The 26,890-nt window shown below is 36.7% G+C and overlaps 1 protein-coding gene across 2 annotated transcripts in view; it reads left to right on the top strand.

Moving 5' to 3' along the window:
- GRM8 (glutamate metabotropic receptor 8) overlaps positions 1 to 26,890 on the top strand; it is a 364,871-nt gene that overhangs the window by 59,810 nt on the left and 278,171 nt on the right. For both annotated transcript variants that reach the window (XM_052790214.1, XM_052790213.1), the window contains exon 2: positions 7,842 to 8,058. In XM_052790214.1, coding sequence (XP_052646174.1) covers positions 7,842 to 8,058 — 217 coding nt within the window. The remainder of the gene's footprint in view (positions 1 to 7,841; positions 8,059 to 26,890) is intronic.

Here is a 26,890-nt window from a genome sequence, read left to right as displayed (position 1 = left end):
TGCCTTCCTGTTTGATCTGATGACTGGAGAACATAAGAAACTGTGAAGGAAGAGCTAACAGCCATTCCCAAGCTCAAGGTCATCCCTCCCCTCCCTCCTTGTTATTTGATCTCAGTATGAATATTACTCATTTGATCTGCTGCTTCTTCAGCTTATCATTCAGTGCCTGGACCTCAGCTGGGTTTAAAATATTTAGAAAGAGGCTGCCTACAGATGGTGGATAATTTAATGTGCAACTGCTTAACGTAGTTGGTTTTCAGAGAGGCAAACCCCAGGATTTAAAATGATGTGGAAATACCAGAATAGAGCTCCCTTACTGAGAAAATGCCATTGTTAAACATTTATCAATAGACTCTCTTGCACAGAACATTGATGACAGTTCAAGCTGTCCTTAGATGGATTCTCATCCTCCTGGAGTTACACAGCGATGCACAGTGTGACAAGATGTGCTTCAGCTGTAAAAATGTTCGTAATGCATAAATATCCTTTTAATGTTTTTGCCCTAAAGTGCATCACACAGCACAGAGACCTGTACTTTCCTGAGTGGTGAATTTGTTTTGTAGATGCTGCATCTATTATGGGATTGGAGATTGTGATATCACATTATTACTATTATTATTTTCTTCTTTAGTATCCCTTGTGTGTAATTAAAAGTAATGACTTCTAATGAGTCCCTGACCTACTTCAACCCACCGGAAGGAAACTACTTCTCAATTTGGAACACTTTATATTATACACACATTCCTCCTTTGTCGCATCCTGTTCTACGAGGGCAGCACAGCAGGTCACAAACTAAAATATTCTTGCTGTAGCACGTCTGGTTAGACTTTATGAAAGATATTTTCTGGCTGGTGGGGATAGAATGCAATGCAATGGAGCTTTAATATTTTTTCATCCCATAATCTGATACTATACAACTACGTGTATTAACTATAAGAAATTACTTTCTCTAGGGTAATCGTTTATTCAGAATACTGTAGTTGCTAGTCCATTTGACCACCAGAGATAGGTGTGATAGGTAATTACTGTGTCTGTAGTTGAGGGAAAAAAAGAGAAAATCAGTAATGAAAGAGGATTTGCGTGTTTGATTTTATCACTGTATTTCCACTAGGCTAGCAATTCCATCTGCCTCTGTAATTTTTCACATACTGGACCAACCTATGATGGTTGCAGAAATAATTTTGTTGGCAACAAACCGTACTGCATTGATTCTCATCTATGTCCTTTTCTTGAGAAAAGATCAGTGCAGCTCATTGAAGAGACATTCTGCTCAGGAATATGTCTTCAGAAGGTAACTGATGGCAACAGAAGTAAAGTAAAGGCAGTGAAAGAGTAATAGGAAGTGAAAAGAAAGAGTAAAATAATTTACCCATCCCAGCTCAAAAACATTTACGTATGATGGATCACTTCTGTCCCTGTGTTTGGGGGAATAAATAGCAATAGCTATGTTGCATTTTATCACAAAGACCATATCTTTGCACAATACCCATACAAACACACAGGGAACTTTCGAAAGGTTTGAAATGACCTTATCATTAGCTCCTCGTCATAAGGTGTATGAATTGCAAGCACCCTTGACAGGAGCTGCTATGATACTTACTGCAAACAGAATGACTTAGAATAGCTCTAATGGATTTAAAAAAATTCCTGCCTTCCAAGTTAAATCAGCTGATGTCAGCTTTCAGATTATACTTTTGTTCTTTCCCTTTCCAAAGCGTTTAAATTCTGCTAAACTGTTTTTGAACTAAATACATTTTAAAGTGTATTCATCCAGGTGAAAAGCATACCTATTTTTTCTTGCTTTTTCCCTAGCTGATATGAACATATTTTTTGGGGAGAGAGGTGGAAATCTGTGGTAATTCCTAAACAAGATTTGTTCCTGGACACATGATAAATACTGTGGTTGAGCGTCCTTAATATACAGAGAGAGCCTCAAGTGTATATGTCTAAATAAATACAATTTATAATTACATGTGTTTATAAATATAAGTGAATACATATATACATCTACTGGGAAAATATTTTGTCACAGATTGCTCCTCCTCATGGTAAAATCCATGGAAAGAGGCTGAATCAGAAAACTTCGTATGCTGAAACTTTTCCACAGCATCAGCTCTAGCAGAGGTGCTTTGCAGCCGGTGGATTTGGCAAGGTGTCACCCTGCTCAGCTGCTCTGAGCATTGAATGGGGCATCTCACATCTCCAAAGGCGTTACTGAGTCTTAATGTGTTATATCTTCCCAGAATGATTTAATGTTGGTTTATTCTGCAAATGAATGAAACAAGGTCCCTAATGATGGCCTAGGTGACCTATTCGGTTTTTGTCATAGATGGAAAGATGGAGGCATCACAGAAGGAAGTTCATCATTATCTGTGCACGGATGTCTTAATAGTCATGTGTAGCCAAAATGAGTGGGATTGTGAGATTCAATGGAAGACATGTAGCTGTTTACAGTATTGTTCTACGTAGTATGTGTACAACAGTTGAATTAATCTCCCAGGCTCCCTTTATAGTCAGCGGAGAGAAATGGGCAGTTTCAGGGTGCATTTCATCTCCTCCTACAGTTAGTAACAAAAGAGAACATTTTTAATCTTGTTTGGTATAGTGCAAGATGTTATTAAGCCTCATCAAACTTTTGAATCTTGAATGTCTACCCTAAATGACTTTAGCATTACTGTATTGCAGGCTGACACATTTTTCAGAAGTGGAAGCAGGCTAAGATGATGCTCTGGTTGATGGCAATTTACAAATGTGACTAATAGCTAAAATATAGTGACCGCAGCTCTCATTCAGCAACTGTTCAATATCTAGACCCTGAGGATTCATTTCACTGCTGTGAGTTTTTTGTGCTCACAGAGCTTTCTTGCTGTACAAAAGAGGGAATAAAAATCTTGAAAAGACAGGGCCATTAATGATTAATGGTAGACATTTAAAATTCAAAAAAATCACCAAGTTGAAAATGTGTTTCCACAGTCAAATTTTATTTCAAGCATTTTTACTCCTTTGTAAGCTTTATTAGTTGGTGGTAAAATGCCAGTTGATACTGAGCAATCATTAACCTAAAGTTTACTGACTTCAATTTGTTAGCTACAATTATTACTATTTTTAATATTCTATTGCTAATATTCCTCAAAAAAAAAGGACTGCTCAATGATGAGAGAATGGAAAAGGGAAATAAAATGCTAGTTGATAATGTTGAAGTTAGTAGTGATAGGACTGAGTGGGTAGTGAAACTGAAGACGTGAGTGATTTAAGCCCATTACTCTGGGTGACTGTACAGCGCAGTTACTGCTGTGAGTGTAACTCATAATCTGTAATGTTCAAAATTACCAGTGATTCCTTTCTCAGGTCTTTTTTCTTATGAGCTTAGCTCATTTCACTGTCTGCTACTCTGCTCCCAAATCATGCTTTCAGCTGAAAGGCTGTATAAAGGAAGATGGCATTTCAAACGGCCAGCTGATACTTTACATTGACAAATGTAGCATGCAAATGGATTTGAAAGCTCAATAAAAAAGGTTCCAGTGAACTTCTGTCCAAAACTTGGACAGCATGCCATTGAAGAGAAGGCATACTAAGAGCTGCCTGCTGTGGTGAAGACACTTTACTGGAAGGGCAACCCTAGGTCATGTTATTTCCTCTGCTGTCCTCAGTGTAACGCCTCTCTGGTTTTGGGTTTGGATCCCAGCACTGGACCCACCAAACAGATCCAGGGTGATGCTTCCCTATGAATAGTCCTGGATTCGGGAGTGGTAGGTGGCTTTCATTTTCAGTGTACAAGGGACTGAAAGTGGTTTACCACTTGGCTGAAATAAATGAGAAGTTACATTAGCTGCCTTTGGCACTTCAGAAATTGTCCACATCTCCATCAGGGAGTAGAAGTCTGTTCTGTAGTAATGTTTGGTGGATATCTTGTACAGATATTGCTCCCCCTTTGAAGTGCTGCCACAGTCACGCTTTGTGGACAGTTAGTTCTGAAAGTAACTGTTCCATCTTCTCTAATCCTCTGGGAAGGGGAGATCTTTAGAGACAGATTTTAAATCAGCTAGGAGATGTATACAGAACGATCCAGGAAAAACAGACTATTCTTGACTGCTGATTTTGGCTTGAATGTATCTTGAAGCATTAGCTGCTCTACTTAGTTATCAGCAATTGTTTTCTTTTTCTTTTTTTTTTCTTTGTTCTAAATTGTTTTGGTTTTTTTAAGCATGCAGAATCATTTTCCGATGCCAGTGACTGGATGATAGAATGGGATGAAGCCACCACTGACTTTGGTTAAGGACTGAGGGATTGCTGGTAGTTTCAGCAGTGGTTCAGTATGCACCAGTACATAACTAAAACTGGATATTGTTTCAAAGCACCACACTATAAATGTTTGCTTTTAAACATTTAACAGATAGCTCAAGCTTAAAATAACAATTAAAATAAGGTTTCTATGAATTCCTCTGTATAATTATTTCAAAGAGTTCAAGTCTGTCACCTACTAGAAGTCGAGTGTTTATCAGTAGATTATAGGTTAATGGGAGGCCAAACCATAGAGTAGGAAAGAATAGAAAAAAATATATCAATGAACATTCAAACGTGAATGCTTTTAGCCATTGTCAGTGAATGTGACAGCTGTTGTGTGATAACCGATTCAAATGTGGTTATATAATCCTCCTTTTCTTTTTCCTTTTTTTCCCCCAAAGAAAAGGAAATACGCTATTAACAGTGCTATATAGCACTTAAATACAATGTAAATGTTACACATATTGTATTTAATTTTGAAAATTTAGATCGAGAAATCTAGAATGAGAAATATAAAACCCCTTTACAGGTCTCTTTCAAAATGCAAATTTATGTCTCAAGGGGCCAGTGGAACTTAAAGTATAAATACAGTCTGTATTTAGGGAGTTTTAAAAGCACATATTACTGAATTGATAGAGCATAACAGTTCCCTTGCTTAGGCAGCATTATGCTCTATCTTGTAAAATGTACTTGGGGACATGTAAAATGGTTTATTAAACCTACAGTCCATAACTAGAGTTGTTTCATTTTAATGTATATATTTTTCATTCATGGATTATTGAACCACTAAATCCTAACAATTTGTGCTCATGCCAAACAATTTCTTTGAGTCTTGTTCCAAGCCTTTTCAGTAACTGTGTAACTTGCAACATACCCCAAACCCTCAAATTTTAAAGCTACTTTTCAGTGCCCCCCTGTATACAAATGTACATTTAAAAGCAGGCAAGGAAGGAAGTTTCTGTTTACTTTTGTATAAAATGCTTTCACAGAAAGAAATCCATGAGGTATTTCTGGGTGGGAGATCTGCAGTTTAGGGGAGAAAATTCTTGAATGTAAAGTGTTGTCTATAACCATGGGGATGTATACAAAAAGAAATATGGAAAATAACTACATATTCTGTTGCATAAACCATTTTTCTCAAAACTTAGGGATGGCCTGCTATTTAGAGAGTGTCTTTCTCCCTACTTTAACATGGCATATTGTTCTTTTATGGTAGTGAAAAGCTGGCAGAAGTTATAAAACAGTGGTGATTTAAGCCTACTAGGTGTGCCCAGTGATTTCAGGGTATTGGGTTTGGACAGTATTTACCTTCCATTTTCTTCCACTGTTATTAGAAATAACTCTAGGGCAGAAGCTGAACTACAAAGAGCTGAAAAGTAGGAAAGTAGCATCTCTTCTCTGCTTTTTCCAAGGCCCCAAAATAAGGATTTTCATAGTACGTAAAGTATCTCTTATTGACCTGAAACACCTCATTGCTGTGTTGAACCAATGACTCTCATACAAACCCATATCTAGGATTTCTTATTCATCTCATGCCTGAAGAGAAACAGGAACTGAGAAAGTTAATGGATATAACTCTGTGGTCTAGGCTTGAAGGTTTTCAATGACAAAGTATCTGTCTAAAAGATCTCTTACTAGTGTTGATTTTATGAACATTATTGATGAAATAACTTTCAGCAAAGCAACAACGCCATAGAATTTGTGAAATGGCACACCGAGGAGCACAATGAGTAAAATCACAGAGGTTGTCTTTATTTTTTTCCATCTGGAAAAAGATGGCTGGTTTACAGACTGATAGAGCAAATTTAGAAAGGGAATGATATCCGCTCTAAATGTGCATAATTGTGTTATTACAGGGCAAAATCTCTTGTCTGTAAAGAGATAAAGATGTTTCAAACATTTTCTGAAAGAAAGGGAATTTATACAAGGCAAGTTTTGTAAGGACAATTTATCCTTTATTTTTACTTGGTGGATCTTTGTGTGTTAGGAATACTGATTTCCATGAGATATGACCTTTAGATTACTTTTCCTGTGATCCTCCCTTTCCTTTTTTTGTGTTCTCTCTGGTTGTTACTATTACAACATTTCAGATTATTTATTCTGAGGTGTTTCCATGAGGAGAAAATTTCTTAAAGAAGGATATAGCCAAGATACATATGAGTTTATTTTGTTTGCTTCTGACTGAGAAATGATTTTGACATCCCTTAGGCTATAAACTGTTTTTTCAGGCTGTAAGAGTCTATGCTTTCTTTGCATGGTTAATGACCAGACTCTTTGAATCCCTTATATTTGCCTCAAATCCCTTTTCTAGTTTGTGCTGATAAGGAAGCGCTGTACACGACCTAAGGGTTGCACTAAAACCTTCTACTATAGCATCTAATGTGACAGTGAGCATTTACCAGATCACCTGTTATCTGGGACTTCTAAATTCAGGTCTCAACAGAATCAATTTAGGAACTCTGTTCAGATTGTTTTCTTGAAGACTATTTTATGTTTTGTAAGATGTGAATTAAGCACCTACTATTAATATAGATTACAAATGCAATGCAATATTTGGAGTATCTTTCATTTCAAGCTAGTGATTATTTGATCAGTTTTACCATTTTTAAATGAGAAAATCATTCCCCTTTTAAGTTAGCATAAATGTTAATTAAACTTTCTTGCACCAAATTACTTTTCAGAATAATTGAATATTGCTTGCAGACAGCTGCTTCTGGACATTTCCAAAATATTTCTTGAAGATAAGAGTTAATAGAAAATCACCCTACATTTTTTTTCCTATGAAAATAGTAATTTATTTTAAAAATGTATTTCAGTTATTTAGTGTGTTTTGGGGTTGCTTTGTTTTTTTTTGTTTGTTTGTTTCTACAAAGAATATTCTGGTGGTTTGTACGAAGATTACCATCCTTGTAACCTTTCTCCTTCTCTATATGTATACTGTATACAGATAATTTTTTTTTTTCATGTTTTTTCATTAAATAGCTTTTGGTATTAACTACATAGCCTCCATATTCTTAAATCATGCACAATACCATATTAAAACTGGAAAATGAAAAATCTACAACAGAGCTTGAAAAATAGGAATAAAATGGGAAAGCACACTTGCATGTACATAAATAAACAAAACAATGAAATGGAAATAATCTACATTTTACTCATCAAATTTAAGTGTAGCATTTTTAAGAATCACAGTCATCAAACCCGACCTTTTCATCTTCTGTAGTAATAGTAAGAATTCCTCCTGGTTTTTTTTTCCGCTTTCATCTGTTCCTATCAGAGCCAGGATCAAAAAAGAAGTTGTTACACTTACATGTCAAGAATCATGACATCTGGAGAAAAGCAGAATGCATTATTTCTTGGTGAGAGTGTTATACAATAAGACTTGACTGACATTTCACAAAATCTGAGATGCTTTCTGATCGGTTGATTTAATTAAAACAAGATATTCAGTTCTGTGCAATGCCTGTGCATAATCTATTTTAAGCCTTTGAAACATACAAATATATAGTGTAAAATGATATTAGATTGGCTTGAATGACTTGTCATTCTGTTTGCAGATACCTCAAATCAGCTATGCATCTACAGCTCCAGAACTGAGCGATAACACCAGGTATGACTTTTTCTCTCGAGTGGTCCCACCGGACTCCTACCAAGCACAGGCCATGGTTGACATCGTGACGGCCCTTGGGTGGAACTACGTGTCGACGCTGGCTTCTGAAGGCAACTATGGAGAGAGTGGCGTGGAGGCGTTCACCCAGCTCTCCAGGGAAATTGGTGAGTGTATGTTTATCAGGTTTTGTATTTATAGCTGCCGGGTTACAGAGCATCACTGAACTCTGCCTAGGTCTACACAGAGTGATCAGAACACCTGCAGGCGCATTGCCTGGACTCAAGTGGAGGGGGTTATGGATTATTTTGCTGCTTGCGCATCTACCAAGGTGACAGTTCTGGCAGTAATTTAAGAACTCTTGAGAGAGGCAAAAGATCTATGTCTCTTGCCCCTTTTGGAAAGGGGGAGCTTTTTGATGAGTTAGGAGCAAAAAGCAACCACCAGCTGAATTACAGCCAGGTTTGAAGAGATGCAATTGATTTAGCTTAGGAAAATCATAATCCAATGAGACCTCATTTTCCTTGTTCCAGCACTGATAAATCTAGGGGTTTTAATTTTGAGGAATTTGAAAAATAATAAAAAAATCTGTGAAGTACAAAGACATACCCTTCTTATTTTTCCTTCAGGACGAAATGTGCTATATAAATACAGGCATTATTATGAGAAGTATATTTAAGTCCCTTTGATCTGTGCCCCCCCCCCCCCCCCGGTTATTTCTGGACTGAAAAACGGCTGTTTCTCAGGAGCAGTAGGTTTTGGATGCCAAGGACTGAGATGATGAGTAGCAGGTGGTTTGAAAAAGGGCAGAATTGGTCTTTCCTTAAGTACAGTGTTAAATGACACAAAATAGTATCCTTTTAAAAAAAAAAAAAATTGCAAACAGCCTTCCTGTCCTTCCTCAAAAAGCCTGGATTAATCTATTGGATTTGACTTTCAGGGCAGGTACATATGAACTTTTGTTCTTTCAAGTCAGCTTGGGTGAGAAAATATGATAAAATCTTCCATTTTCAATAACTGCACGTAAATACAGAGACCATCTCAATCATATAGGAAAGCACATGTGTGTTTCAGATACTTATGCTTGAACCATAAAGGTTACTGATTACTCATAATTCAGCAGTAAGACAAAAACGCAGCAATTCATGCCAGTAGGGAACCAGTGTATAGAATATGCTCGATCGATTAATTAATAAAAATTCTGTTTCTAGCTTCTAATCAATGCTCTCAGATCCTAGATGTCTTCATGGGAGAATTAAGGCTGACTACAATACAATGATTTGATCTGGAGTTAGCAAAGGCATGGACAATTCTTCCACAGTTTGTACCAGAAAGAGACGGTTTATCTATTGTGTCAAATACAGCAGCGAATAGATTGGCTGCCCCAGACATTCACCAAGTAGTTCATTGGCTGAAAATCACTTTTGCTTGAAACCATCTGCAGCCCAGCTAGTTTGGCTGAGTCCTGAAAGTAGGCAAATAAAGTGCTCAGGACTTTCTTACCATTTCCCATTTCCAGAAATATAAGAGTTCTTCAGATGGGTGCAATGACAACAGTGATTTCATGATAATCACAATGACCTGAGTTTGTGTCGGTTGGATCTTGATCAGAATAAAAAAAGACCATTGTCATTCATTAAATAATTATTATTAATAGTATTACTTAAATAAATATTAATCCAAAGCAGTTAAAATAATGAATGGGTATCCTAAACATTACAAGATCTGTGTAATACCAGGAAACATAAAAAATAACTTTTGTTTATTGTTTGTTTTTTTTTCCTTATGACTTTTGTTCTCTACTAGAGCACTTGATTTTGGCAACCTTTGTGCTTATAGCAACTTACCCACTATTGTGGCTAACAGGGACTTGAATGGTTCTGAAGAAGGAAAGCAGAGGAGAGACAGGAAATTATAAACCAGACAAGTAATTTTTAATTCCTAGAAAAATTTTGAAATAAATAATCAGGTAAATTATATGTAACCACAGGGATATGATCAATAGCCACTGCAGAATTGTCAAGAACAAATAGTATCAAAGACATCTAATAATTTTCTTTGACAGGTTAACAACTTTATAGCTGGAGAAGAAGCACTTGATGTCACGTCTCTTGAATTTAGTAGTGTTATCTCAGCTGCCACATACAGTATTGTCCTGAGCAAATTTGGGAATTGTGATTTAGGCGAAAATATCATAGACTGGATGCAGACCTATTTAGAAAACTTTGCTCAGAGTAATTAGCAATGGTTTCTGTTTAAAAGGAAGAATGTGTTGTGTGTTTGGCAGGGGTTTATGCTGGGTTAGGTACTAGCCAATATTTTCATGTTTAGTCCAGACAGACTTGGAATGAAGGATATGCCTGTAAAATCTGGAGATGACTTCAAGCTGGGAAGGACTAGGAGTGTATTGGAAGAGATTCTTAGAGTCCAAAACAGGAGATATGATCTGAAAAAATAGCATGCAATTTAAGAGACAAATGCAAGACATTGTGCTTCAGCAAGAAGGATCTGTACAATAAGGAATACAGAACGACTGGTCAGAAAATACTATCTCAAAAAATGATCTGAGCATGATAGTAAATTATAACCTGCTTATATTCCTCATGTTTTACTGGAACATGCAGGTGGGCATACCATCTGTAAAATAATTCGAGTAATCCTCCAATTTGCCTGGTAGTTGTGAAACCTCCTTTTAACTCAATACAGGTTTTGACCCTCACTTCACAAAAGGTGAGAGTTTTGGCAAGCAAGAACAAAGACAATCACAAACCTTGAAAACGTGTTCTGTGAGGAGCGACAGAGCAAGGTGGTTAGGTAGCCTGAAGAAGAGTTGACTAAGAAGGGAAGGTGATGGAAAATAATGTTTTCAAATAGACAGATGGCTTTTACAGAAAGGTAGAGGACCACTTGTTCATCCAAATACAGTGTATGTGAACAGAAGTAATGGAATTAGTCTCTAGCATGATTTCGTTTAGATTTGAAGAAAGCTCCTTTTAATGGTTAAGACATTAAAGCATTAGCCTAGCTTGCTTGGGGACATTTTGGAGCCTCCATTGCTGAGGATCTGGGAGAATGCATTGGACAAACACCTGCCCTGGGGTTATATAAGTGTACTTAGTTCTTCCTTGGGGCTGGGAGGTGGATTGAATGATTTCTTAATGTCCCTTCCAGCCTAATTCTATTGTCCACTGTCCTCATATTTTTTATCTGAACCGTAGGGCTGGAAACACTTTTAAAATGGAAAGTTCAAATAGCATCTAATTATGAGGTCTGAGACTACAGAGTTTACACAGGTTTATAAAAATCATCACATAGTGTGAGACTGCACACAAACCAGCAAAATTTACCAGCACTATGTTAATAAACTGTGTGTTAAGAGAACCTAATCAGGTTCCCCCTGTGCTGCTGGCGTACAAATGCATAGGACAGCTCAACTCCTTTCTGAGTACTTTACATCCTGTTTAAGATAAGATGCCAACAACTGGAAGCTAAATGAATGTGAAGATAAGCATAATGGAAAACAATAAATTGGAGGAAAGGATGTGAAAGAAATTGATACATTGATTTCTGAAAAACGTTCAGTGGCTGAGCAGATGTGTGAGACAAGTTTTGAAAATATAAATAGGAAAGCTTGGGGGTTTTTGTTTTTGTTTTTTGTTTGGTTTTGTGTTTTGTTTTTAAGTTTTCTTCAGTCACTTAAGAATTAAGAAGGGGTAGGGTTTTAAATATTTTTAAAATAGAGATTAATTTCATGTACTTATAATTTCAGGTACTTATTTGTTGTGAGCTTTACTCTTTGCCTCTAATTTCCAGTTTGATTGGTCCTCTGTTCAACTTCTATTTCTCGATTAGTAACAGAAGCAGAAAAGAAAGAACAGGCTCCCAAATGAAATGTAGAATACTGAAAAGGTCAAAGTGGTGCCACCCTGACATGTCACAGAATATATTACATATCAAAATCTGTGCTAATTTTAATGACAAAGATCCTGTCTGGGACAAAGCATAGCTGGAAGTTAAATATTTTACATGACAATGATTGTAAGGAGAATAGGGAATGGGACTTACTCCAACGCATTCTTCCATGCATTATTGTTTGAAAACAATGATTAAATTTATAGTATTTTCTACTCCCATTACAAAGTTAATCAATGATATCACTATAAGCATTTTGGCATCATGATCAAATCATTTTTGGTACATTGGCTAAAGGAATGAATTCATACAAAATGATAATGGTTAGGAGTTTAAGCATTAAATTGAGTGAGACTTGACTCAATGAGAGAAACTAAAAAGGGGAAAAGAAGAAAGCACATTTTACCAAGTCCTCATTACACTGTCATGCTGAATATTGCTCTTCTATTTACTTTGCTGTTAATGATGTTTGACAAAATAAATGTTGGAAAGTCTCTAATCAGTCTTCTTTTAATGGTTCATTCCCTCTGCTATTAGATACTATCAGAGAGAAAATCATGGGATCCTTTTCACTTTTTTACAGAATACAAAAACATTTGGTTCAGAAAAATCTCTTTGGGGTCAGATTACTTGCTAAGTTAGTGCAATGTTTGTACTGGAAAATGTAACAAATCCACAAACAGTATGTGAAATGCTATGTGGCGGATTTTATGCCCACTAGTGGTCAACGAAAACTTGGCACAAGCGCTGACGGGTCCTGGCAGTGAAACACGAAACTATCAGAAGAGGAGGTGAAAATGATAAAGGCAGGGAACTGTAGGTGATCATTAAGAATAGGTGAGAATCTTTAACATTGATTGCCCCTCTTTTCCTTGTAAGTCAGTTTTGCATGTCTTGCCAGAGGTGTAAAGAAGACAGCAAAGAGGATTTAGGACCAGACCTTTGAGCCCAAATGACATAACTTCATAGCAGCTTTACCCTGGAAGAGAATGGTGTACTTAATATCAGCGTGTACCCTTGAATGCTTATTTTTAGGCACAGGGTTTTGTAGTTTTACCTACTCCCTTTATCCTGGTATATTGCAGTTAATAGCGTTTTTCTGAGAAGGGACCACAGTTACTTTTATGATCCTTCATAATATTTTACCCTTACAGTCACACTGATAACTATATACCTAATTATAATGAATACATATCCTGAATGAATGCTACAGTAGGTTTACTTAAACTGCTTCAGACTGCAACATAGCTAGCTATATTTTGTTTACATAGAGAATGGTCTGTGACATTTCTTTGACATAGTTCTTAGGTCATCTTTGTCTCTTGTCAGTTTTTTGTGTGTCTGCAGTTGTGTGATGTATCTCTGCTTTTCTCCGAATCATTGGAGATGATTCTTGCCTTTAATATCTTTTGGACTTCTAAAGCTTTCAATGGATAAAGTGAAAATTTAGTGGGAAGTGGGGAGTGAGGGTTGAGCAGGAAAATAAAACTTAAGGGTGTGTAACCTTTTCTCTCCACTTAGATTATTCATTGATAATCTAGAAATAAATAAGATGGATTGCTGTTAAGATTAATTCACATTTCCTGCAGTAATCTTTGTATACCTTTGATACAAAGCTAAAGCTTTTTATATCTTAAGTAAGCTGATGAATAGACTTTATATTTTTGTCCCCCCTCAGATGTTATTTAATAGAAGATTAAAAAATCTTGCAACATGAAGACTGAAGAAATCCAATACATGAAATGTAACCTTTTTCCCACAGATATTTCTGCTTTAAAGACTGGTTTCAAGCTTAAAAAAATTAATTTTCACATCTAATAATATTCTAACATACCCTCACAAAGGGGAAACAATTTAATTCAATTTTAAGTTTTACTTTTATATTTATGCAGCTGAACTGTATTGATAACACTGTATTTCAAGCTGCAAGCTGTAATTAATAACAACACTATATAATTGGCTACAGGAGCTTCAAAGTAATGTTTGAAAAATTACAAAATCAGATGGTAGGTGTATTAATATTGCAAAAGCTTGAAAATTATTCCAGCAGTTTTTAATATTTGTACCAATTAATACCTGAAAAAGAACAGTGTAATTTTTAGTGATTTATAATGAAGGACCATGTTAATTTCTCTCAGTGGTGCTAATCAATATGATGTTCTTCAGCTTTAATTATATGGGTTTTTTTTCTCTATAGTTTTAGGGAGGTATCTCAGAGCATTAAGCATACTTTCCTGGTATGCTCTCTGACACTTCAGTGATTGTTGGAAGAGGGATTTCTTTATCTCTAATAGCTCTTGAGGGGTTTCTTCTTCAATCAATTAGTTGAGGCACTTTTTAAACCTCCTGTAGAAAGCTCACTAGCTACAGTGGAGGGAGAAAAAAAAAAAAAGGGCAGAAAGCTTCTGTAGCACTGGGTTTTGTACCGGCCCCAAAGAGTATGTACCATACAGTGGACTGTATTGACAAAAGTCACATAACCAACCTTGCTTCCTCGCCCAGCACAGATTCACAGATAAGCTTGAAAGAGTGGTATTCTGTTCTGATTTCTTATTCTTGTGGCCAATTCCAGCAATAATATCCCTCATAGGGGTGCTTTTAAGGTACTATGACAAAAAATGCCAGAAACAGTTACAAAGAAGCCTAAGTAATTTACAGTCAATATAATTTTTTCATGGATTGTCTAAGCAATGTTGTCACACGTTTGAAACCACCATTATATTTTCATACTTCCAGAGTGAACTAAGTACTTATGAGAGTTGGCAAAGGGGGTCCCAAGGAGGCTTCAGTCTGGAGCTAGGGACAGATACCGTCCCTATGCTACAAGGGATATGCTTGTACGCTAAAGACTTCATCTTGTTCCCCTACTTGTACAAATTATTTTTATTCCACAGGAGACAATTTGCAATTTGATTCTGGAAAGAAGTCCTGGGCAAGAAATAGGGGCTTGTGTATGTGCTTGTAACTGAAAGAAGTCAGTGAATACTTCCCTGAATCTCATGGGGTTTAGCAAACGGTGAATTGCACAGGAAGATTGACCCTGAGGCTGCCAACAAGGCTCGGAGTAGGAAGACCTCACACTTTCCGGTTTTGCCCACTGATATTTATTGTCTCATGCCAGCTGGGGTGGGAACCGTGGTTAAGACTGAGATCATTAGCTATTTTTATATGGTACAGTTACCAAATAGCTGCGATATTTAATCTCTTTGGAGTCTGAAGCTGATTTAATTTTGCTTATAGCAGTCAGCTCTTGGAGACCTGAGGCAAATCAGCTCCTCAGAGAAAGGACCAATATGTTTCCTCAGTGATGCCTACTGTGGTGAATTTGGAACATTTGGAAAACTCTGAAAAATAAATGTTAAAAGCTCAATATAATATGGAGGACCTCTGCACCTCTGTGTGTATACTCACGTATTTAACTTACTCCTGTAAGTACTATGGAAGTCATTGGACTATATGACTTTTTTTTAATTTTTACTTCACGTGAACACCAGATATTTGCATTGGTTGTGAGCACAAATTCAAAAAATATTAAAAATGTCCAGGAAACAAAGTTTTATTTTGGCAGTGCTTTTAGTGCAATGGCTCGTTTGTAGAACCTTATAACTTAGTAATGATCTCTAGTTCAAGATTTTTAAATGTAGAAATGCAAACAAAATTATAAATGTGTTGATGCTAATTTTAAGAAAGCAATCTTATTAGATTAAAAGCATACTTTTGTTGAAATATAGTGTGTGGTGTTCATAATGAATATGCATTTTCATGAAGTGTTTTTTCAAATGCAGAGCTCTTTGCAGCAGTGGTTGAGGATTACAAGTTTCAGTGTCTATAAACTGAAGTCAGTAGTTTAAGGGAAGCCATTTCAAATAAGCTGTAAGGTGTACTTTTTAATATTAGATGTGAATAAGCATTTAAAAAATACTAAGGTATAGTGGTATATTTATTTGAGCTTTAAATCATTAAGAGAAATCTTTCTAAAAGGAAGTTCACTACAAAATGTTGGGCCAAATTTAGAAATCACTGCTTAAACTGTAGTCTATACTATGCTTGAGACCTCTATGATTATAAGGGTGCTTTCTGGACTTATAAATTGTTATTAAAATTTCTGAAATAAAAGGTAGGATAAATATATAGGTATTAATGTACCATCAGATCATTGCAATGACAGAAATGAAATTTGTCAAGTGCTGCTGCTCTGTGTATTAGCATGCATTACTGCTGAGCCTGTAGCTTCTCTTAGATTCTGTGTCTCTTTTTTGCTAGAAGGAGTCCCAGAGCAAATAATTCACACATAATGAAAAAACTCCTGTGAAAGCAAACTTAGGAAACGTCTGAATCAAAATGCCATTCCAGTTGTTTATGACCAAATTTCACACAATCCCATTAACAGGAAGTGGATTTTAACAGAGTTAATCCCAGTGGATATTCTTGTTGTAAGTGAAAGCATTTGTAAAGGGGATACTAGAAGGGAAAGCATCAAGGACACGCAATATGATTTGCAGTCTGAATAAAGCAGCCCATCTTTGGTTTTTGCATTATGATTTTGCTGTGGTGCAAAACAGGAGAACTATAGGAAATACTTTGACAGCTTATTTTCCATGGTGGCTGTGCTTAACTTGTTTAAAAAAAAAATAAAAATAAATCTGTCAATAAGAAGTCCCAGAAGCTTCACAGGTTCTGCAATGAGTGAGATTTTTTTTCCTCGTTTCTTAAGAACTAAGAGTTCCTTTTTTTTTTTTTTTTTTTTTTTTTAATATACTTCTGTTATTGTCACTTCTGCAGAAAGCTTGTTTTCACACAAAATTCAGCATGGCACCTTTTGTATTGCAGTGGTGTGAATGGTTGTTGCGAGTCCACCTTGAATCAGGGATCGAATATGCAGACCATGGCATAGCCTTGATCAGAGTTTGTGTGAGTGAACTTTGCCAACATAACATTTAATGGTTTTGCTTTCCCAGAGTGTACAGACTTTTGTAAGGAAAGCCTGTATTTAAGGGCACTATCCAAGAAAAGTGACAGGAAGGAACATGGTGACATGGGCTTGGGCTGTAGTTACATGTTCTTTTTTGTTAACATGTCAAAGGGTTCACAGTATTTGAATTGTAATCTTGGTTGTGCTTCACTGGGCTAGAGTCAGTAGTCTCATTCACATTAAGAAGTTACACCCGGTAAAGAGAAATTCCTGGCTCTTGAGTTTGCTGAGAAAATTGCATTTTTCTGTCTTTCTGTCTTCAAATGGTTCCTAGTAGTTTTAAACTTTTAGCAGTTTTGCAGCTTTGCTTTCTACCTGGAGAACTGTACCTCTTAAAAATCACAGGTGAGAAATGCCTCATGACTGAATATTAGCAATATACTCTTAGTATCTGTTCTTTCATGAGCTGTGGCTGCAGTTTAATCAATGAAGCAGTAGAACTGTCAGACTGAGTCAGACACTGCCGGTCAATATCTTGTCTCCAGTGGTGGCTTCAGCTGAATGGAAGAGAAAGAAACCAAAATCTTACTTAACAGTCACTGGCAGAACTACCTATCTGAGGAGTGTTCTGTAACCCCAGGTATTTAGTGGTTGATGCTGAGATTTCCTGAAGCATGAAAAGTTATATCCATTATAATTTATTCTTGTTATCATTTTAACCTCACTCATTGAATGTCCTCTTGTTTTGATGCTACAAATGGTATGCAGGAGAAACCTCCTTCATAGCATGCTTTCTTACTTATCTCAACTCTGGGTTAGAAGATATGAAGTAATTGCAGTTTAATAGTTTTTGTTGTCAGTTCCTGGATCCCTTATTTCATTTATATCTCTGTCAAGCTGTGTAGCCATGACTGAACACTCCAACTAAAACCTTACTATTGATTTATATAGTGTCATTGTAATCTCATTTTTATTCTCAGACCCATTCTTTATGCACCCTGACAAATTGTAAGCTTTTTCTGTTGGCTGCTGGGTATCAAGAAAATTATTTCCAAAAGCTACCTGTTCTGACACTCAAGGTTTATTAACAAATGGCTACAGCTGATTTAGAACTCGATGTGTATGAACAATTCCAGGTATTCCTGCCAGTCTGTGCTCCCTTACATTTGTCAATAGTCAATATTTGTCTATGATATACTTGTTTATCTAGCTTTGTGAATACTCTGTCTCCTCTCTCTGCTCTTGTTTATTTCAAATAATTTTATACCATCTTCAAATTTTGCAATCTTTCTGCTCAATATTCTCTTGCTCCCTTTTTTTTGAAGAGCATTTTGTTATACAAACCAAGTCCTAGTAGGCAGTTCTAGAGTACATGTTTGTTAGCCTTTTCCAGTGCTGAATTTTGACTGTTTCTCTTCGTTGTGTTTGATCCTTAGGGGTCCATTCCCTCTCCCCACCCCCCAATTTCTGCCTATTGACCCAAGTTCCTAAAGTCTTTCTTCTAAAAACTCTATTATGAACTTTAATATTCCATATGCAAGGCTGATATATCTGTTTTGGTACTAACTACTGTTAGTTTCTATATAAGTACCAATAATAACAGAATGCAGAGAGATTTGAATTTACCTTATAAATGTATCTTGTATAACTATATGGGCCTCCTGTATGCATTTATTCTTCAAGGTGCTTTAAACTCATACATTTCCCTATTACATAGGATCATACTGTCTGTTAATGAGCCAATAGTGCTGTGGTAGTTTGAGGGTGAAGGTTAGTAACTTCTAACATGTGCTAAGTTGAATTCTGGTTATCATCCAACTGTATGTGAAGTCACTGACTCAGTTACATAGAAAGCCCATGTAACAGGGAACTAAAGTCTTTCAAGTATTAGATTAGCCCTAAATGAAACTTGGAATTTCTCTTTCTTTAGAACTTTCGACAACTGATAATTTCATTATGAATTGAGACAGAGGGAAATTGCATTACATTTTTTGTACAAACTTCTGCATTACAGTTCAGCTAAAGCATGTTTTGTTCAGATTTCAGTATAATTTTATTTTTAAAAAGCTGTAAAATGAAACAGAAAATGACTGTTTCATGTGATGGCTTTGCAGTTATGTCTTCTGATATTAAAAAGAAAAAATGAACAAATACAACTGAAACTTTGTTTTCACGAATTTCATCAATTTTGGCTAAATGGTAATATCTACCAGAAAAAAATAATCATAAAGATTAATGCTAGTCAAGAATCATCTTTCATTCCTCCCTTAGGCCAAATTCTGTTAATAAATAGTGTATGTACATGGTATATGGTCTACTTTCTTGGGCAGTTCTACTGACATCTAGGAAGCTGTTAAAGCAGACAGTGGTTTTAGTTTTTGTTTTTTGTTTGTTTTTTTTTCTGAAGGGAAAGCAAAGCAAGAAAATAACTATTCATCATTCTGTATATTTACGTAATATTATATGTGACTTGTGCACATTATGTTATGTACTGTGCTGTAACATATATGACTATATCCTCAGTAGTAGGGTATATACATAGCCAAGTCTCCTCAGTCTGTTATAGCTTCATGGCAGATGTTTCAAGACTGAAAAGACTTACTAGGACTTACCAAACTTAGCATTATGATTGGTTTTCTGGGATTTTTGGGGGAATCTAAGACATAAAAAAGGATAGTGTAAATAAAACCAAAACCAAACCATGGCCTACTAAAGAGATGACCGCTATCATTCCTCCTTTATATTACGGTAAATCCCAGTGTGTTCTGGGCCTTACCATTCAGATCTTCACTTCTCGTTTTATTTCTTTATGACTTCCCCTACTTGTTCTAATCTTTCCTACCCCCAAACCCCAATACAGAAGTATCCAGGGCCTGCATGAGAAACAACAGTTTGCAGTTGTCACTGACTGCTAGTTTTAATACTACTGTGCTAATACAAGAAACTTGAGCTTTGCTTATCTGCATGATGTAGAGGAGTTGAATGAGTTGAATGTTACAATGATGACAATATTCTTGCAAGATTACAAGCTAAGAATGTCTGATTGTAAATGTCAAAGCGACATTCTTGTCTTCATTTAATTTATTTTCTTTCTTGTGTTGAAGGGCAGGGGGCCATATTGTGCTCTGAGTCACAGTAAGCACATGTTTGCTATTAAACTTGCAGTGGGGTAGCTTAGCAGTAACAGCTCTCTCTTGGGTGCTTGCATGAGTCTGCATACGTTCAGACAGGGGTAACCCTTTTAGTCAGCTACAAGTCACTCCTTCAATTCTGTTACATAATGAACTGCCCACAGAGCTCCAAATAATTTTGTTCAAAGAATAGAATATTTCAAAGAATTACTATTACTCATTCCAGAAAAAACAGGCATATGTATATGCTTCACTAATAGCTGGAAAGACTCCTAAGTCGATTTATTTTTTTTTTAGAAATGCATGATTTTTATGCAAATTACAAGCTGTGATACCACCACTTTACATTGGGATGGCAGAAATATGCATATTGTGAAACCTTACAGATTATAAAAAAGATATATTTTTTTCTCTCACTAGAAAACAAACTGTTTCGTAGGTCAGAACTCTGTCGTTTCAAGGACTTTCTGTGATGAAAATAGTATTGCTTGTTCCTCTACTTTTTACCATTTCTTCAATATAGAATGATTAGTGGCTTTTCATCACTTTTTAGAAGAAACTGAAATAGAACTAATTGTTTTAAATGCTGAAATTCTAACAAAAATGCCAGTCTCTTTCTGTAACATTGTTAATTAAAGCAGGAGGTTTTGACTAGATGATTAATCAAGAGAATGAGTTACAAAACAATACCGTTGAGTAGCAGAAGTGTCACGCAGATAAATCCCTACGTGCTGCTGTGGCTGTATGTGTCCAGAAAGCTTTCTGCCATGTACATACTGAGCATACTATACAACAATATACAGAAGTGCAGAATACCCTTCATGTGACTTCATAAGTCAGCTTCTCCTTGGGCTGCTTGCCAAAATGCTGTGATTGGTCATAGAGGGAGGAAGAAAATTTCAAAACCCTTGCAAACATAGGAACAAGGCAGTTGTAGATTTCCAAACTGAGAACTGAGTCCACTGAAGTGCATGCACCTAAGGAATTTGTAAATGTTTGGGGAGGGAGGGGCTAAGAAAAACAAAACTATCCCAAAACTTCAAAGGTTCCTGCAAACATTTATGCTGGTAATGTTTAATTACCATTAAATGATCTATGACATTTGCAGGATGTCATTAATCCCATTGATGTAGATGCTTTCTAAATTAAGAACAACTATACCTGTTCTCAGGAGTATCAGGTCAAAATCTGTTTTCTTTCAAAAATGGGAATAAAAAGTCTGAACTAAAATTGCAGTCAAGTTGTTTATTTTTGTAGGCATTCCTATTTTCCTCTTTACTTCTTTTCCTTTATTTTGAGGGGGGTGGTGGTGTCTTTGTAGTATTTTCCGCATGGCCTACTCCCTTTAAAACAGCATGCACATCCCAGATCGTCTAAGAGAGTCTATAATCTTTGAGAGAATTCTATCTTATTGAATTTCACCAGTGCTACCTGGGAGGCAGAGAAACCCATAGTGGCAGCTTTCTTAGAAAGGCCCCAGAAGGATGGTAGCGAATGGTATTGTGCAGTCCCAGGAAATAAACAACCTCCATTTTATTAAAGTTTAGGCTGAAGTTTGGCATGAGTACCACGAAAGCCTGCTTTCATGGTAGAATGAGGGGCCATATAACTCAACAGAGCCTGCCCAGTTCTTCAGTGCTGTCCCTGTTGCATATAATAACTTTTTAGAATTTCCCATGGATGACAGGAATAAAGCACAAATCCATAAGCCAGAGACCCTCTTCACTACTATGTTCAAATACTAGCCAGGAGAGGGCAGTACTTTTATGTAGGCTCTAGCAGGTGTATTGTAATATATTTTGCTAGCATATTGGATTTGTTGTGAGATGCATTACAACATTCGCTAAGGCCAGTAAATTGAGTGATATGATTATAAGTATTTTACCCAACAAGTTAATGCACTTAATGAAGTGCAGATAATCTCACTGCTCAATTTATAAGAATTGTCAAACCGCATAATTACTTCCATTATATTGTAGTATTTTATGGATTAAATCTTTTCAGAGCTTATTCAGGAGGTAGAAATATTATTTAATTTCAGTTAAATTATTTTAATTGGTTAATGTTTTTAATTTTTTTCCAGAATCGTTTGTTTTGCAAAGTATAGTGTCCCTTTCACAGAATTGAGATGTTGAAGCCAACCTGAAGATATTCTTTCTGTTGCTAAAACATGGAAAATATGTGATTGGTTTTTTTTTTCTTTTTCCTCCAGTTAAGTGCAAAGAATTTGGTTTAAAAATAAAAAGTAACCTACAGAATGGTATTGGTGGCACAAGTTTTTACAGACTTAGTTATGGATCTCTTATTGAAGTTAATGGGCATTTCATGATTAAATCCCTTCTTTGTTTTGATATTTTAGTTAATCAGGTGTACATGGGTTAACAGTGATGTCTGTACAGAGGCTGTTAAAGTCATGGGACTCTGAAGATGATTTTCTTCCCATGTGCACCTTGGCAGAGTCTGAGCACAGTGTGTGTGTGGGAGGATTTCAAGTGATGGCAAGTGTTCAGTTCAGATGTAGAATGACTTCCCGATTAGAGAGTAATGGTAATGGCCAGTTTTCCACAGTAATGTCCATGAAATTATAAGGTTCATTAACTAGAGTCAGTTTAACCGGAGTTCTCGGCTTTCTTTGTCTTTCTGTGAGAAACAATTACAAAGGAGAGAGTTTTCTAAAAGAAGGACATTTGGATGTGTTCAGGAAATGTGTTAGTGATGGAAGAGCCTCAGTTCCCATATGTGCACTTGCCACAGGCATTGCAAGCTTGTGTACAAGCCCCTCTGGGCTACCTGCACCTCAGGTGCTTCTCAGGAGGAAAGGTGAAAGGCATTCAAGGACTTCTGTGGTGGGTAGAGAGCTTCCTTCTGTTTCTTCCTAAATAACTCTTTTTGCTCATTTGTTATTTGAGTTGTTATACAGGCGTAGAAAAACTTGTGCAACAGAGAGATTATGTACTGGCTTAAAAGGTAAAATACATCGTGTCCAAACGCTTTTTTTTCCTAGTCCAATTAGAGAGAGTCTACACAGAGGAAAACAGGGAAAATGAGAAATGAAAGAAGGGGAAGAAAGAGCATAAACAAAGTGGAAAAATGCTAAGTGGATTTCTTCTGTTATCTATTATCAGCCTTTAGTTTACATTATGTTCAGCTTAATAAAGTGCTTAACAAAATATAGTTATGTTTTCTTAGGGAGTGATACTCTAGGCAGTGTCATGGTTTGCCAAACAGGGAAGTAAGCCCCTGAATTGTGCCCAATTTGATTTAATTTATTCATAGGAAGGAAAACAAAACAAGTTTAAAGAATGAACCTTGATCAGTTTATAAAAGGGACTGTTCAATGCGTTTGCTTGAGACAGTGTGGAATCTGACTCAGAAACCTGGATGATCCCTTTGCTTGCAGTGTTGTTCTTAGGCTTTGCTTAGGCTCTGGGGACAGAATGGTTGTGCAGGCTCCAAACTTGAGAGTTGAGCTTGGCTTCCCTGTGCCCCATCAAATCATCATTTTTTGCTCAAGCCATGAATTTCCCACTTCTTTGGGATGGTATTCTGACTGATGATGCTGTAATTTTATTGCATCTTAAATGGATTTATTCAAATGAACTCACAAGTCTTTAGTAAATGTTCCTTTTGGTAATGCACAAAATCCTTATGCTCTAGCTCACTCTGTCTTAACTAACAGAAATGAAATACATCCACAAATACTATCTTTTCACTCCAGTTGAGAGATACACTTTTCAAAGACAACTAAGAGTGCAGATGATCTAGTTTGGAGAGTGTATTCTATACTAAGTCACTTTTTCAATTAGAAAAGTTTCCTATTGAAACAGCTGTAGTTTTGTGGACTATAGGTCAGATCAGATTTCATCTCAGTGACTGCTTTTGTGGACTTTTGGTTATTTAACTAAAAAACCAGACATAGACAATAAATAGGTTTATGTAATACCAAAGATTTGCCTCAGCAATTGATCTTAAATCTTAGTTATTGGTGCAAAAGAGCCTTTGTTGTCTCCAAACTTCCTATCACGAGGTATTCCAGTAATATGAGATCTCCACAATTTACTATTTTAGCAATCCATGCCATGTGCACTTGAGAGCACGGTAAGAGAGTTTACACAGCGCTGTTGCTTTTGCTTACCCAACATTATTAATTCTCCACTTCTACAAGCACTGAATTTCCCACCGTTCTAATTCATTCCTTTCCATGCATGTGAATAAATAGATTTTAGACAGTGAAGGAATACAAATAAGACTGATGCCACTAACAGCCAGCATGATGAGATACCAAGATTAGCCTCAGCCTTTCCCTGATTAATTTGCTCAATCAACTTTTTATTCTTACTGAAATTATTGTTCACTGCTCACCAAATGGAAAAGAAAACAATGATTCCATTGCAGAGGCAGTGTGAGGGGATGGAGTGCAAGAACCTGTAATTTGTGTATTAAAGTAATCCTAATTCCACTGAATCTTTCTCTGAAGTCCTGTAGGAGTAAGATAATGGACACAACAAAAATGCTAAAATGGCGTATATTCAGCTATATTTTGCATTTAATGTAAGTTCATTGTAAAAATGAATATCAGCTTTAATTTTTTGATTGCTGGCATCTAACAAGGGGAACACAGTTATCAAAGAACTTTTGGAAGGCAGAAATAAAGCTGGTGTTCGTGCATCCGTGGCAGACTTATGGAAAAAAAGCAAGTAAAGGTGTCTTGTGGGCTTGCACTATTTTCGTAGCTTAAGCTAGTTGCCAGAAGTTTTTGCCGTAGTGTTAGTTACTTTTGATTTAATTTTAGGTGCAACATGCTATGCTACATTCTCCAAGAACTGAGTCATTCCTGCTTTTATAGAGTTTTTGATTCATTGTGCTGAGTTGCTGAATTTAAGGTGTGTATACATATATATTTGTGATGGTGGTGGGGCGTGGAATGGTGCTTGTATGAAAGTAGAGACAGACATCATAGTCCCAAAGCTGATGGCAAAGTATGAGGTGAAATGGAAGCATTACAGGTGCTATATGGTACCACAGGATCTTTGTGGTAGAAAAAACCCTTTAATTTCTCATATACTTGCTCACGACAGTCTTTCAGAGCAAGAAAGGGGAAAAAAAGGAAAACAAGAGACGCAGTTTGTTGATGATAAAAAGGAATTAAGGATGAAGAATAGAGAATTAATTCCGTAGTATAAGATGCCATGAGTTGTATCCCTTCCATCCTGTCAGAGCCGGAGATGACCTTCCAGCTGTCGTTTTTTTCCCAGGCAACACCCGAATTCATTCATTTGAAAGGTCCCGCTGGAGGCTTCTGGCTGTAAGCATGCCAGGTCCTCAACTCTACTGAAGTCCTTGGAGAAGGCTGAAACACTGGCTGTGATCAGGAGGCTGATTTACTTCATGTGATGCTGTGGCCATCATGGCCCTCTTACTCTTGCACTAGAGTATGGGGTCACTCTAGCACCAGTGGATGGTGATTTCTGGAGATGTGTGAATGCCCTTCCCAGGCTGCCTGCAGCCAGAGCCTACCTGACTGGGAGGGTGCTGTTACCGGTAGGGCTTTTGCATGTGAATGAGCCACATGCACACTCAGAGAAACAGCAAAAATAAAAATTATTTGGGAAAATAAGTTCAAGTGGTGCCTATAAATTTGGGATCTCTAAGGTTGGGGGTAGCAGGTGCACAGGTTAAGATCCACATTCTCAGAGACACACACAGAGAAAAACTATAGTTGTAAGTTCGGAGTCTTATTTGACAGAAAATAAAATAAAAGAATATGAATGTACGACCTTACCTATTTTCTTATAGCGTTCCTTAAAAATAGTTGCTGTTAAAACAGGATTTCTACTACGAACAAAGAATCGTATCTGTAGTCAGTCCTTTGTTAATTTAGCAGCTCTTAGTTTCATGAAATAGGGGTTATATTCCCAGGAATTCCCGTGACAAAGGAGTCCCCCAGAATCTGGAAGGTCATCCAGTTACAATTTAAGGAAACAGCAAAGACAACTGACTAAAGATAGAAGTCTCTGAGAGCATCAGGAAAAGAGAAAGAAAGAGTGTGAGAGGGTGTGTGTGAGAGAGTGAGTGCTTTGCTCTCTTGTATGAGTAAAGTAAGGGGAATTACACCTGTCCTTCATTTTTGCAGTGAATGGAGTGAAGGTCCCTGGTGTCGGGTTTGGACCTGCTTGCTTTCCTTCCTTTCTTCTTTTCCCCTTTCCTTCCATTTCTCTCTCTCTTTTGCTATGAACAGACCCCATATTTATACGAAAACCTGACATTGATTCTAATGGAGAGTGTTTAGATTTACATACGTTAACAAAAAGGGGCTCAGTGCTCTGCTGCAGAAGGAGGGAGCTGTAATAGGAGAATGAGATCTTCCTCTGCATTTTTGTGTTGACTGCCTAAACTCTCTAGAGAGTCAATTTAAGTGGACTGAGAAGTCCCCATTTGGGCCCAGACATTTAAAATTTCAATCAGGCTGTGCCTAACTTAATCATCTCATTAGCAGGATTGTATTTCATCCCATCTGTATTGTGTGTCAATAGAACAACTCTTGCAGGAAAGAAATCGGGGAGTTTTGATCAATCCATTATTTAATATTATGAAATGCAGACACCATTTCATTTAAGGGAAGGGATAGCAAATGTCTGAGTTTTTCTTGGAAGAGAGGTCAGTGAAATTTAATTATGATTAAAGTAATTATCCGGAATTCACAAAACATAAGAGCCTTAATGCAGCTGAATGGGGTCTAATCAAAGGTCCAGATAGCTCAGGTCTCTCTCTGGCAAAGGCTTGTTGCAGAAAAAACCTAAGGAACAGGATGTATGTGCAAAGTGATTCACCAGGATTTCCTAGACCATGGAGTGTAGCTGGACCATTTTATTTAATAGCCATTTGATCAACCTGTGCTCCCTGAATTTATTCAATTTTTGTAGGAGCCTGACAGCAGATAAAAGGCTTTGGAATTTTCTAAACTGCAGATATCTCTGGTTCTAAACATTGAAGAAACAAGACTTTCTGTGAGCAGGGGCATAATGTAGTCTCATTAACTATGGC

The sequence above is a fragment of the Harpia harpyja genome, chromosome 6, assembly GCF_026419915.1.
Source record: "Harpia harpyja isolate bHarHar1 chromosome 6, bHarHar1 primary haplotype, whole genome shotgun sequence".
NCBI classification, from domain to species: Eukaryota; Metazoa; Chordata; class Aves; order Accipitriformes; family Accipitridae; genus Harpia; species Harpia harpyja.
This window is presented reverse-complemented; position numbering and strand designations above follow the sequence as displayed.